At 42.2% G+C, this 14,689-nt stretch overlaps 1 protein-coding gene across 1 annotated transcript in view; it reads left to right on the top strand.

Annotated features, from left to right (window-relative positions):
• Window positions 1–13,205, top strand: part of LOC138982118 (prolactin-releasing peptide receptor-like) — a 105,584-nt gene extending 92,379 nt beyond the window's left edge. Inside the window, exon 4 of the mRNA XM_070355345.1 lies at window positions 7,850–13,205. Within this exon, the coding sequence (XP_070211446.1) occupies window positions 7,850–8,419 (570 nt within the window). The 3' untranslated portion in view covers window positions 8,420–13,205. The remainder of the gene's footprint in view (window positions 1–7,849) is intronic.
• Window positions 13,206–14,689: the final 1,484 nt, after the last annotated feature.

Raw genomic sequence — 14,689 nt, 5'->3', positions numbered from 1 at the left:
AGACCAAAGGTAAGAATAATAAATTAGAAGACAAAAATAAAGGTTACATTGTGAACCGTTTCACACATTCACTAAGTTCTGCGCCATCATCACATTTTGCTACGCTGTGGTCTCGCTCGCCATCAAGAAAAGATCCAAGGTAAGAATTAAAAAAATAATGCTTATTTTATATATTAAGCTACTAGATGATTACCCGCTTCGCCGGGTACCGGCTTCGCCGGGAAGAAGTAGAGCCGAATACCAGGCTGCGCCTGGGACCCGGCTTTGCCGGGTGTAAAACACTGGAGACCTTCTAAAAATAGTAATGTGCAGTGACCTTCTAAAAATAGTAACGTAGTAACGGGAATATGGATTGACGCTACACGGAGGAAGGGAGATAATCGCGGCTGAAAACACTGGAGAAGATAAGAAAGAGTTACTGGTAGTGGATCCCGACAAAAAAAACAAACAACAACAAAATATCGGTTCAGCGCGCACAGCGCTGCGCGCTGAGAGCACGTGTTGAAATATCTCATCGATGAGGTTGTGTCCGGGGTGTAACTGAATACGGTGTCCAAATTTGAAAAAGATCCACCGAGAACTTTGGCCGTGCATCGCGAACAGACAGACAGACAGACAGACAGACAGACAGACAGACACTAGTCGTATATATATATATAGAAGAAAACACAGTTTAAATCAACAACAAAGGTTACATTTTAACGTTTAATTCAGAACAAAACAACACATTCACTAAGCCCTGTACCATTATCACGTTTTCCTTCGCCATGGTCTCGCTCACCCTCAAGAAAAGATCCAAGGTAAGTCTAAAAAATAACCAGAAAGGTTACGTTTTAACGTTTGGTTCAGGAGAAAAAAAAACACATTCACTAAGCCCTGCACCATCATCACATTCTGCTGCGCTATGTTCTCGCTCGCCCTCAAGAATAGATCAAAGGTAAGAATTAAATATAACAAGAAAGGGTACATTTTTGGACCGGTTAATTAAGGACAGAACAACACATTCACTAAGTCCTGTAGGGCGGGGATGTAGCTCAGTCGGTAGCGCACTGGATTTGTATCCAGTTGGCCGCTGTCAGCGTGAGTTCGTCCCCACGTTCGGCGATAGATTTATTTCTCAGAGTCAACTTTGTGTGCAGACTCTCCTCGGTGTCCGAACACCCCCGTGTGTACACGCAAGCACAAGACCAAGTGCGCACGAAAAAGATCCTGTAATCCATGTCAGAGTTCGGTGGGTTATAGAAACACGAAAATACCCAGCATGCTTCCTCCGAAAGCGGCGTATGGCTGCCTAAATGGCGGGGTAAAAACGGTCATACACGTAAAAGCCGTGGGAGTTTCAGCCCATGAACGAACAAACAAACAAACAAACTAAGTCCTGTACTACACCACAGTATTCTTCGACATAGTCTCGCTCGCCCTCAAGAATAGATCCAAGGTAAAAATAACACAACAAAATAAGAAGGTTGGTTGGTTATTATGTGTATTGTCTCATCAGCTGATATTGCTATTCGAGACTGATGCACACAAAAAAGAAAGGTTACATTGTTGGAACTTTTAATTCAGGATAAAGCAACTCATTTAATAAGTCCAAGGTGAGAATATAATTATATATATATAAAATGTTAGGAAACGCTACCGTTGCTGAGCTTTGGTTCAGTTTTGTGTGTTGCATGTAGTTGACTTATTTGTACTTTGTGGGAAAGTACCGATATTATATTTTGTAAACACAATATTTATGCTTGGACGAGAATGCAGGTGAACTTTCTGGTCCTGTCAAAACAAGTTGTTTACCACGCTGTTTGTAGTGTGAGTTCGTGGCGTTCGTTCGGATTAAGTGCGTCGGCGCTTTTGATGTACGTCACAGAGAACGTCACTATTCTAGTCCATAGACGGTTCGTATATAATGTAGTTGTATCATGTTCGGTCTGGAATATTCTCGAGATTGAGTATTTACTATATATGCCAGCGCGATTTGAATGTTAGAAAGCTTCTATTTGAGTTCTGCTACGATGTGCAGTCGTATGTATGGAATGCTAAATAAATCCTCGAACTCAATTTGACGAGTTGTTTTCTGCTGCTGCGAAGACGGGCGACGTAGAATAAAAGAACACAACTATACGACGTTTGAGAACTTGTGGCAATCTCAAGTGTCGTGTAACATAAATAAAGTTCGAAGTAGGAGTATTTAATGAATACGTTCACAGAAACCTGTTCACACATTTTCTTGGCAATGAACACTCTCTGCTTTTGTTGTTTCCTCTGACGTTCAGTTATAACAACAGCAATAACAACAACAACAACAACAACAACAACAACAACAACAACAACAACAACAACAACAACAAAGACAAGAATCACTCACAACATCCAGACATCATTGGCGATAGCAAAGCTCAGACCAGACCGACCGACCCCCTTTTTCGTTTTTTGCCGGGGTAATGGAGCAGCCTTTGCACTCTCCTCATAGTCGTAAACAGATCAGTGAAAATCATCCCAAGTCCTGTATACCAGACATAAATAACAGACTTGATGGCCAAAGCTAGCTGGGCTCTCTAATGAAACTGACCTTTCCATAATTAGATAACGGTGGACGAAAGATAGTATTTTCTTCGTCTACTTTCCTAATATTTTCTCGTGGGAGTAATTGTCTGCTCACCAGCGGCGGCAAGTCAGTACACCAAAATCAGGTTAAATTTAGCCCAAGGCAAGTTGTCTGCTCTTGGTGTGTATCTCCGTTGGCGTTAACAAGTGGGCTGATTTCTAAGTATCAACTGATACCGTCTGACGTCTGTGATGAGTTACAATTCAAGTCTACTTATGTTTGTTATTTTTTGGTTGATTGTAAATGTCTTCTTGTTCTTGTTCTTGTTGATCTTGTTCTTCTTTTCTTCTTCTCTTCTTTCTACTTTGTTCTTCTTATTTTTCCTCTCTCTCTTTTCTCTTTCTTTTTTCTTCGCTTTGTTCTTCTTCTTTTTTTTTCTTGTTCTTTTCTTCTTCTCCTCTTTCTCTTGCTTGTCCCGACGCTTGTTCCTTGTCCCAGTATGCCTTCACGCCGCCCCGTCCCAGTATTCACTGCTCCATCCACATCTGAATTTCGTTCCGCTGCCAGACTTGTCGATTTTACAGACACTCCAGGGAAGGATGTCAGGTCGCTGCGGTGGGCTACCGGCCTCTGAAGATGACACTGCACTGGTGCTGAGTCACTTCGGCGGTGTTCAGTATCGTTCCTGTTCCGAGCCAACGGACGCAGGCCGCTACCTACTAAGCCCCCTACTGACGACATTGACTGTTAAGTCGCGGAGCCAGACTGAGTGAGCGTCTCCTCAGAGAGCAGACCGCCACTGCGTCCTTCCGTCGACCTCACACGTTGAAGACTGGCAGCAGAAGTACTAGCTTATAGTCAGAGAAGGATGGAGCAGGAACACTGAGACCAAGGTCACCATGAAAGCACTGAGCATGAAGGGTCACAAGAGCCGAGACCATTTTTATGCGTGCGCTTTCTTCGTCAACCAGACACGTGAGCACCCTCACAATCGCATTCGTGAAGTGCATGACACTCGGCTGTGTGATCCCAGCCTTCCCATTTGAACCATACCACTTCCACTCTGGGCAGGAGACGGCCGAAGCCCGAAAAACCCACTGCCTCTTATGGGATTCGAACCACGACCTCAGTCCCGGCCCGCAGTCCGATGCGCTAACCACTGCGCTACGGATCTTTTCCTGATTCAAATATAAACACATCTATTTGCATTACCAAGTGTTTGCCATGGTATCGATTCGACAATTAAAAGGTATACCGTTACGACCAATTTTTGTCGACTCAAGTATTAAAAACTTATGAACTTTTGCTTCGAGGTGAATCAAATATTAAAACCTATTTATTTACAGACGTAAACATTAAGAATCAATATTGTCTTGTCCAACCCTTCCTCTTCATGTCGATTCAAATATTACATATTGATATATGTGTTATGTCCCATAGTTTTCCTGCTCAAGTATGATAATACTGTTATGACTAACCTTTTGTCATCGGGCAACTTCCAATATTAACATTGTTATAACTTTTTCTTCGTCTTCGTGAAGACACACACATCCAATATCAAAATAGTTTCAACCAATCCTATTCCTTCGTGACGACTCAAATTTAAAAATAAAAAAATATTTGTTGACCAACCTTTTGACGACTCAAGCATTAAATATTGACTGAAAAATGAACCATTCATATTGCTGTTAATTGAACTTGTTTTTGCCATCGTCAAGATTCAAACATTAAAAAGGAGTATTGTTGTTACTTATCGTTCGCCTCTGTGAACATTCAGACACACAACAACAACAACAACAACAACAACAACAACAACAACAACAACAAGACAAAAGAAACCAACCACGATTGTGAACATTTAGATATCAAATACCGACTGTATTATATGGAACGCGTTTCCAAATCATCTTCGCAATGCCTGACGTCTCTGTAGTTTACCACCTGCCTGTACATTATTAGTATGCCTTGTGTGGTCACGTGCTTCAAGTCAAGAGAGAGAGAGAGAGAGAGAGAGAGAGAGAGAGAGAGAGAGAGAGAGAGAGACAGAGACAGAGACAGAGACAGAGAGAGAGAGAGAGAAAGAGAGAGAGAGAGAGAGCATACACTCTAATTGTAAGTAGTTAGTTCGCTTGATTGCTGAATTGTGTTGTTGTTATTGACTGTGTACTCTTGTTCTTATCGCATCGCATTCATGGGTTAGTTTGCTTCTATTTTCTAATGTCATGATTTGTATATCGTGAGTGTGTGTGTGTGTCTGTGTGTGTTTGTGTGTGTGTGTGTGTGTGTGTGTTTTTAATTGGAATTGTAAAGCGCTTGGAGCTGTGAATCGGGACTTGCGCTATAGAAAAGTGAATTATTATCATTATTATTATTATTATTATTATTATTATTATTATTATTATTATTATTATTATTATTATTATTATTATTATTATTTAAGTTATTGAGACATCCCAGTGCACTAAGGGATTTATAGAGCAAATCGAGAAAATTCATTATTGAACGAAGCGCATTATAGCGCTGAGTTCAATAATTATTTTCGAGATTTGCTCTATGAATCCCTTAGTGCACTGGGATTGTTTCAATAACGATATTGTCAGTACCGCCATAGAAAAAAGAAGATTCCAAACGCACACTTTGCTACGCGCATTTGAATAGGCATAACTGTGTGGTCAGGTCGTGTACAGTAAGATCTACTTTTGTGTGGGCCGGTGTCTCAAGTGTGTCGTGCTTTCGTCACACGCATTTTAATTTCTGTTGGTAAATTCCAGTGTAGCGTTAAAGCTGAACAGTGATGATCTTTCAGAGAGACCTCATTTGAACTCGGAGAAAGGACTGTGCTCTTCATTATTTGCGATTCGAAACCTTCAGTCGAGCGTCGATGGATTGACTGTGCGGAGTGACTCCCCTTGAATTGACTACCCCACGAAGGACTCGACGGTTCGCACATTTTCAAAATAAATGTGGCATATATCTCGTGTTGTATCTTCACTCATCGGGGAGTCTGATACTAAATATGAACGGTAAGAATGCTCTGAACCCTACACGTATTATATCCCCATCGTTTTTTCGTTCACATTTGCCCAACATGTTAATTTGCTGAGCGGGGTTTATGTCGTCTGCTACTGCTAGGCTAGAACAATCGAACCACTGCAGTCTGCACTGTCACTGAGTCTGCACGAATAAGGCAAGCTGGTAATAAGTCTTATAATTATATGGTAAGAACGTTCTGAACCCTACACGTTTTCGATTACGATTGTTCTTGCCTTGAAATAATAATTCGGAAACCATTCATTTACTGAACTGATGCAGTCGTATTTCAGTGTAGTCTGCTAGAGTCGATCGAATCAGTCTTCCAAATGCTGTGTACGCTATCGGAATAACACTTGTGTTTTCTGTTAGCCGCTGGGAATTGTATACTAACTCATCATTTGGTAATGTGGATGATAAGCTACATGCCACTAACACGGCATATTATGAGAAGAATCTATGCAAGTCGGCGAAAATGAGATGAAACACAGCGGCTTCTATTTTTAGATCAGTGCCACTGTGGCACAGGCACATGTATGCAATCTGTCAGAAAAAAAACCACTTCTGCTTTAATTGAGAAGCAGGGAATTTATGGTCATTTGGTATTGTGGAGAATATAAGCTATGTATGTCATTAATTAATTCTGAGGATGAGAGTACAGTCTCGCTTTGGCAAAGGGTGTAAGAATACGCTATGTGGAAAAGTTAGCGCACTCCAAGAGTGCGCTAACAGATTTAAGCGCATCGCCATTAGCCAATCAACTGGTTCACATCAGTCATGTGACACCAGTACTTACTGACAATTATTATTATTATTATTATTATTATTATTATTATTATTATTATTATTATTATTATTTAAGCTATTGAGACATCCCAGTGCACTAAGGGATTTATAGAGCAAATCAAGAAAATTCATTATTGAACGAAGCGCATAGCGCTGAGATCAATAATTATTTTCCAGATTTGCTCTATAAATCCCTTAGTGCACTGGGATTGTTTCAATAACGATATTGTCAGTACCGCCAGAGAAAAAAGAAAATTCAAAACGCACATTTTGCTACGCGCATTTGAATAGGCATAACTGTGTGATCAGGTCGTGTAAGATTTACTTTTGTGTGGGGTGTCTCAAGTGTGTCGTGCTTTCGTCACACGCATTTTAATTTCTGTTGGTAAATTCCAGTGTAGTGTTTAAGCTAAAAAGTGATGACCTTTCATAGAGACCTCATTTGAACTCGGAGAAAGAACTGTGCTTTTAGTTATTTGTGATTCGAAACCTTCGGCTAGCTTCGACGGATTGACTGTGCAGAGTGGCGCCTCTTGAATTGACTCCAAGGACTGGTCGACGGTTAGCACATTTTCAAAATGAATGTGGTATGTTTCTCGTGTTGTATCTACACTCATCGGGGAGTCTGGTACTAAATATGGACGGTAAGAATGCTCTGAGCCCTACACGTATTATATCCCCATCGTTTTTTCGTTCACATTTGCCCAACATGTTAATTTACTGCGGGGTTTATGTCGTCTGCTAGGCGGCCAGGGCAATCGAACCACTGAACTCATTTCGCGCATGAGGCAGGGTGGTAATAAGTTTTACACATGGTAAGAACGTTCTTAACCCTACACGTTTTCGATTCCGATTGTTGTTGCCTTGAAATAATAATTCGGAAACCATTCATTTACTGAACTGATGCAGTCGTATTTCAGTGTAGTCTACTATAACAGAGTCGACTTTGAAATGCTGGTCTAGCTGTAGTACGTTATCGGAATAACACTTGTGTTTTCTGTTTGCCGCTGGGAATTTTATACTAACTCATCATTTGTTAATGTGGTTAATAAGCTACATGCCACTAACACAGCATATGAGAAGAATCTTTGCAAGTCAAAACGAGAAGAGACCATTGTGGAAGAGACACAGCCGCTTCTATTTTTAGATCAGTGGGATTCACTGTGGCACAGGCGCCTGCGATCTGTCAGAAGAAAAAAACTTCTGCTTTGAGCCGCAGGAAATTTATGGTTATTTTTTGGTAAAGTGGAGAATATAAGCTACATATGTCATTAATTAATTCTGAGGATGAAAGTACAGTCTCGCTTTGGCAAAGCGCGTAAGAATACGCTCTGTGGAAAAGTTAGCGCACTCCAAGAGTGCGCTAACAGATTTAAGCGCATCGCCATTAGCCAATCAACTGGTTCACATCAGTCATGTGACACCAGTACTTACTGACAATTATTATTATTATTATTTGCATGACCATTACGTTTTGTCTTGGTGCAGGTGAAGATCGGGAGCGGCGCGCGGTCGCGTGAGCGCGAGGAGCAGGAGATCAGGCGCAAGAAGCGCACCAATAACATGCTGATCGCCATGGTGGTCATCTTTATGCTGTGCTGGATGCCCCTCAACGTCGTCCTGCTCGTGCGCGAGTACGAAGACTCCGTGGCCTCCTGGTACTACTTCACGCTCATCTTCTTCATCGCCCACGTCATCGCCATGAGCTCCACCGTCTACAACCCCTTCCTGTACGCCTGGATGAACGACAACTTCAAGAAGGAGTTCAGGATGGTTCTGCCCTGCCTCTTCTTGGGCCGGCGCCAGAGCCCTTCCAACAGCTGCTACACCCAGTACACCAGCGTGGAGGCTCAACCCTCCGTCATCAACCGCTCGCCCATGAAGAACGGCAACGACAACAACTGTACCCCTGCCGTCACCACCGCCGATACCACCGTCGCTAACACCATCGCCAACAGCACGGCCAACAATGCCAAAGACACTAAGGCCTTCTACGACGCCGACTCTGAGAAGGTGCATCTCAACATCGCGGAGGAGCAAGTGACGGGGGACACCTGATCGGTGGGCTGGTCAGCTGCTGAGCCCCCGTTTTTTTTCTCCTGTGTGGCTTTTTCTTGTTGTACTGTTTTGCTTCTTGATCCAAGCAGTGAGAACTGACTCCCGCTGTAAGTCCCGCGACTTGCAAACGAGATGCCTTCAAGTTCATTCGTACGTCGTGCAGCTGCAGTTAACACTGATGACTCAACCACCACGTTGTTGTACTCCGACAAGTGTGTGTTTTTTTTCTCCATGAAGATAGGATTCAACTGGCAGATACATTGTTTTGGCTGCACGTTTTACAAGTTGCTGAGACAATGATGTGCTCGGTTGTTCTAAGCTCCATCGCCCAAAGAAGAGACCTTACAGGTACAGACGAGAACAAGAACTGTGTAGGCACTGAAATCTAAAGAGGGAGTGGAGTTGAATTTTGTATTTTCTGCTGGATCATTTTCGTAAAGACAGAATTAAATGTCACAGAGAGACTGACAAGTGAAACATTGCCTCTACAACTGGATGGCTCATAAGCTCGTTGGTTTTTTGTGTGCAAGCCATCTACTTGTGGATAAGGTAAAACGCATGGATACACAAACTGTGCACCGAACTGAATGGGGACAAATTGCCGCGGTATCGTAACTGATTGAGAGAAAGTGTGAATCTCACTGGTTGTGCAAGTTAAAGTCACAACGTGTGGTCTGAGGAGCTGAACAGTGTAAAACCCAGTGTCGCAATGTTGCATGTTGCCTTTGTCTGGCGGATACGAAACTTACTGCACATTCAGTGGGTGCTTCTGAAGAAAGCTTTTGATGTTGGAAGCGGCAAACTGACTCATTATAAGAAAACATACAACCTCAAAGCCTCTAAAGAGTAATGCTATGTGTCACTGATATTTGAAAACATGGCGACTTTGCAAGCAGAGATCAGTGTGTGCAGTAATTCCACATCAAAGATGTTTTGAGCAACACAGACTATGTTTATGTTGAACGTCATTAGTGCGTTGATTTGGGGGCCCCGTGAGCGTCAAGACACGATTGTGTAATTCATGGAACAGTGATTGTGCAAGATAAGGTCTTAAGAATCAGGGGGAACGCTACATTTCTTTGAGCTGGTGACTTGAATGCCTTGCCCGAAGCAAACGAACACACAAACGATCATGGACTGGTATCAGCAAATATCGCAGACTAAATGTTCCTTGTTTTGTTTCAGCTTACACAGTAAGAAATATCTGACGATACTGTAGCTTGATAGTTCGGCCACACATGTGATGTCTTGCTTTGCACACAGACAGACCTGTCACACAATGATGCCTCGCCATAAAACAGATGTGAATAATGAATGATGCCTCGCCTTGAAAGATTTTGTTTATTTTGAATGAAAAACGTAGATAATGCTTTTTGTGATCTGTTCGATTCGCTTTTGGAGCAGTACGCTTGCTTATAATCGTCAGGATATTAGTGAGTGAAAAGATGGATACTGCTATATGTTTTATACAGTCTTGCAAGAGGTTGACCACCTTGACGTACTAACACGATCGCCATTCTACCTGCGATGATTTTGAACGAACGCCATGTAGGTGCTACGTGTCATCGGGAAAAACTCATGAAGCATGACAAGCATCCAGATTCAGACCACGTAATCTTCTTCGTCAGATCAGAATCAAACGAATAGAAGGATAACGAACAGCAGCTCGGGAGGGTTAGTGCACTTGGAAAAGAAACGACAGACATACACAGACGCACGCACATGACAGCATTGATGCCTCGTATAGTAAAGGACTCACACATGTACTCAAAAATAAGTCGTAATACAACTGTGGCAGCGTTGCATCTAGGAGGCTTCTTTGTTTTGGGTCACCGGTGACGTAGTGAGCAAAACGCCAGACATCAATCACTGCATCCGCTTCGCCAATGTCAGCAACAGTGACAGAGACATTGCAGGGTTTTAAACCCGCGAGACCTGAATGTGCGTCGCTGCCTTTTGAGAGGGGCAACGCCTGTTGGAAACGCATCGTGCTACGTGCTCTTCGCTGTCGTCACGTGCATGTACAATGGGCAGCGTTGTCTGATTATGTGTGTCTGGTCATTCAACTTTATGTCGGTGCGCTTCTATGGATCCAGGAAATTGGCATGCACATACAAAATATTGTTTGTGCTTGAAGTTGTGAACTCTTTTGCACTGTTCGGAAAGACGATGTTGTTGCCGAGGTTGTTCTAGTCTACTGCTGTGCGGATGAAAAGAAAAGAATGCTAAGGCTGGTCCTTATGGCAGCGTGTGGTAACCATTGTGAGGTCATCGTTTCTAGCAAAACCTGAGATGCTGGAGTCTGTTGTTGTTTAGGCCTGAAGATTTGGTAAAGTTGATGATGCTGTTGTATCTGAGCTGCGATGGAACATGTGATGGCACAAGCACGATGACACAGCTAGCAAGAACTAAGGTGTGTTTCATCACTGGGGTCACCCAAAACACAGAGTTATGCTATGTTCCACTGCGCTACAAAGAGTTGGCAACAGTGGGCAAGAACCTTGCCTGACAAAGCCACAAGACACGAATCTTGTCAGTCTCTTGGGAGTGTCATCATCTGTCTTCATTTGCTCTGTGCAATGACGCACACGCTAGATAACAAGGTACATAGGCCATGTACGATGGTACACACGTTATAAAAGGGTGTGCTTGCATGCTTCTGCCTAGGAGGATCGTGACATGTCTGCCTCTACCGCATACGAGTATCGACGTGCAATAACTACTAGTGTGTACAATGCAGCTGCCAGGTAGGATAACCACCGTACCCCGTACAAAGTTTGCCGACAATGTTTCTGGAATATACGATGATCCACGCGAATGAACTGGGAATGTAAGCCTCTACCATGTGTGATAGTTCATGTACAATAACGTGGACTGCATGATCCCTCTATGAACGAGGATCTACACACGATGATTGGGAATGCCTGCCTCTTTCATGCATGATGAATCATGTTACCAAAACAAACTGGGAGTGCGTGGCCCTGTCATGAACAGTGATTAACGTTCGATAAAGGGAAGAGTATCTGCCTCACGATGACCAACGTAGAATAACTGACTGTGTCTACCCCTACAAAATACGTTGATCAACGTGGAATACCCGAGTGTCTGCCCCTATTAAATAGGATGATCTACGTGCACACAACTGGGAGTGTTTGTCTCTGGCATGCACGACAATCGGCGTACAATAACTTCGAATGTCTGCCTCTGCCATGCAACATGATCAACGTACAACAATTGGGAGTCTCTGCGTGTACCAAATACGATGATCCACGTACAATAAGAGGGCGTTCCTGCAGTTGTCGTTGATGACGAGTGTGTATGTTGCTTACAGTCCAATATAAATCCATCTACTTTTGCCTCCAAAGAGTTCCACTGCATGATAACGGGATGTGTCTGCGTTTCCTGAACACAGCAAAGTATAGCAACAGCCCAGGGTATGTCTGCTTTCACCATGTGCAGAAAACAACGTTGACGCCACGCAAATCGTTATGGCACTGCTCGGGTCAAGTGCAGACAAATCCGCTTGACTCATTTTGCCGTGTTTGATTGACTGAGCTGTGTGAAGCTAATTAAAGCGTTAGCACAGGCTGCGTTTGCTATATTTCTGCGTTAAAAACCTCTGACGTAAACAAGAATGGAGTCTTAGCATTGCTCATGTCAGCTACAAGAGTATGGCATGTTGAATTTCTCCACGAACGAGGAGCATCAGTTTTGTCGGATACGACAGGGAAGTCATCCCTTGTCCTCTTTAGCGATGACCTTCACGTGCACCTTGCAATGACTTCGACGAGGACCCCGTGATGACAGGGTGCAATGTGCAATGGCAGAATACATTCACTTTCGAGACGGACAAACAAGAAAAAGAAAGAGCACGTGTATACACAGGGCGGCATTGGAACGTAAATCCCACTCGCATATGTTAAAGACTTCTTATTGGAAGGTTTCAAGACAAACTCAGATGGCATTGGTATATGGATTTAAATGGCCAGTCTACACATGACACAAACAATTCCCTGAGTCTACCACCTCGGAGACCCAGTTTGCTCAATTGTCACCCAGCAGATGACACAGTGCGTGCGTCCAAAAAAATAGGAAGCGGTCAGTCAAATGATTTTCGTTGTATTGCAGGAGCCAAACTGGGATGCAGAAGGATTTATGAAAATGGCCTTGCAATGTGGTGTACATTTGTTGTAGAGGCTGCATTGGAAAAGGCAGGCAAAGAAGAAGAAAAACAAACGTTCTCCAGCCTTTCACTGTTCGCGGACTACTGTGACGTTTACCAACTGCTGATGGTGAATGCTTCAGACACAAACTAAGGTAGTCCAGATTGTGTGACTGTTAATCAGATAGAGAGCCCTTTGTACTTCATACTTGTTTGAAAGCCTGGCGGTTCTGCCAGTGTCTATATCGCGTGACGTGAGGCTTCTCATGCGAGACAACACACACTTGGTCAAGTTTGTTTGTTTTTGTGTATAAATGTGTAAGTGTGTTGCACTGAAAACAGTGACTGCCAATAAAAACAGTAATGTGCAAATGCTTGCTGGCACATTTCTAAATAGTACACGTAAGTTATTTTTGTGTTACCATGTCATCATTGTTGAACATATTTCTGTAATATAATAAATGCTATTAAAATCAAAATTGAATGAGGTCACTTTTGATTCAAATCAGGGAACAGTATATTTTAACTGTTCTTTGCTGGAATATTGCACGTTTACAGCTATGACTTATAAAAACAAATGATAAGGCACTTGCATACCAGTTAAAAAAAAAAAAAAAAAAAAAAAAAGGGTTAAAAAAAAAAAAAAAAAAAAAAAGGGGGGGGGGGGGGTATACTATCGTCTGAATATCACGCACGTATGTTATTTCATACCTGCACATTTAAACAAAATCAAAATGCTGCTTTTGTAATTCCTTATAATTTCTGTGTCGTATTGGCATTATGCAGAATTGTATGGAGTATAATGAAAATGTGTAAGGAATAAAAAAAAAAAGAGACCGTCATTTAATCAGGTTTGTTCAGCGTGGAAGACGATCCGAGAACAAAATGTACATCATCGGAACATCAAAAGCAGGACAAAGTAGCGATTAATTGTAGAACATGTTGTTGAAAGGTAAAGCAATTACCATTGCTGCTGCCGTTATTGCCGAGTATATTCTGAAACATTTGGTATTAAATCGTTCGTTTTAAGCCAGATGTCATGTCATTAACCTTTAGCCAGATTTGACCTCGTAATAGGTATACAGCTTTCTCTACTTCTCGTGTACTTTATGTTTCCTTCAAGAAAATAAAATGTTAAAAAGCTACAAAGAAGGACCCACCATGGTTACTATGCGCAGGGGTAAGAGTGGAAGGAAGATTAGACAGAAAGCAGTGAAGTAAAGGAGAAGAAGAAAAACCACAAAACCTTCCTAGACCGGGATAGTTGTTCGTCAGACTGTACCCCTTTGCTCTTTTTTGTGTTTTGTTTGCCACACTTTTTTCTCTCTCCCTTTTTCTTTCTTTTATTTCTTGTTGGGGGGAGGGGGTGGATGGGGGTTAATTCTGGTCTAACTTGTTTCGACTGTCCAGGCTGCAGTGGCCATTATCTGAAGAAAATATTCGCTTTTAAGATGCTATTTCAGTGTTACAATTCCCGGTGTGAAATAATGAAAGGAAAAATCGCGTGTTAGGGGACGATCGAACAGAGAGTAAAATGAAAGCACGTCCATTTTGACTTCAACGTTTCGTGACGGAACTCTGTCTAGTTAAATAAAATGCAGAAAAGCCATGATCTTTTATCCCTTTTTTTCATTTGTTTTTAATCTAGTTGCTATGCTTTTAAACACGCAGACACCAGCATTTGTTTGATTTTACTTTTGCAACACATGTCGAATACTGACAATCTCAAAACCATGTATGTACCGTATGCATCGTTCATCCTTCATGAAATGCATAACTAAAAAATAATAATTTGTTTTCAAAACTAGAACAAAAGGTTGGAAAATGCTGCCCGACGAACCAAGCTGAAGTGAAGTGGCACGTGTCACAACAAAAGCATAGGAACACATATTCAATGTACTGAATCTGCTCACGTTAATATCTATTGACTTTCTTCTGATCTTAAACTGTTTTGTTTCGTAATTCGTGTACTCTTGATCTGAGGTGCCATCAAGACTGTTTTTGTGTGTTTTCAATGCAATCCGTTATAATGGTTGAAACTGTGTTAGCCGTATGTTGCCTGTGGGGGACGAGAATGACGGTACAGTTTTGTCGCATGCAACTGATGT

This window comes from Littorina saxatilis, linkage group LG12 (assembly GCF_037325665.1).
Source record: "Littorina saxatilis isolate snail1 linkage group LG12, US_GU_Lsax_2.0, whole genome shotgun sequence".
NCBI classification, from domain to species: Eukaryota; Metazoa; Mollusca; class Gastropoda; order Littorinimorpha; family Littorinidae; genus Littorina; species Littorina saxatilis.
The sequence above is the reverse complement of the archived record's forward strand: the minus strand, read 5'-3'. Positions and strand labels throughout refer to the sequence as shown.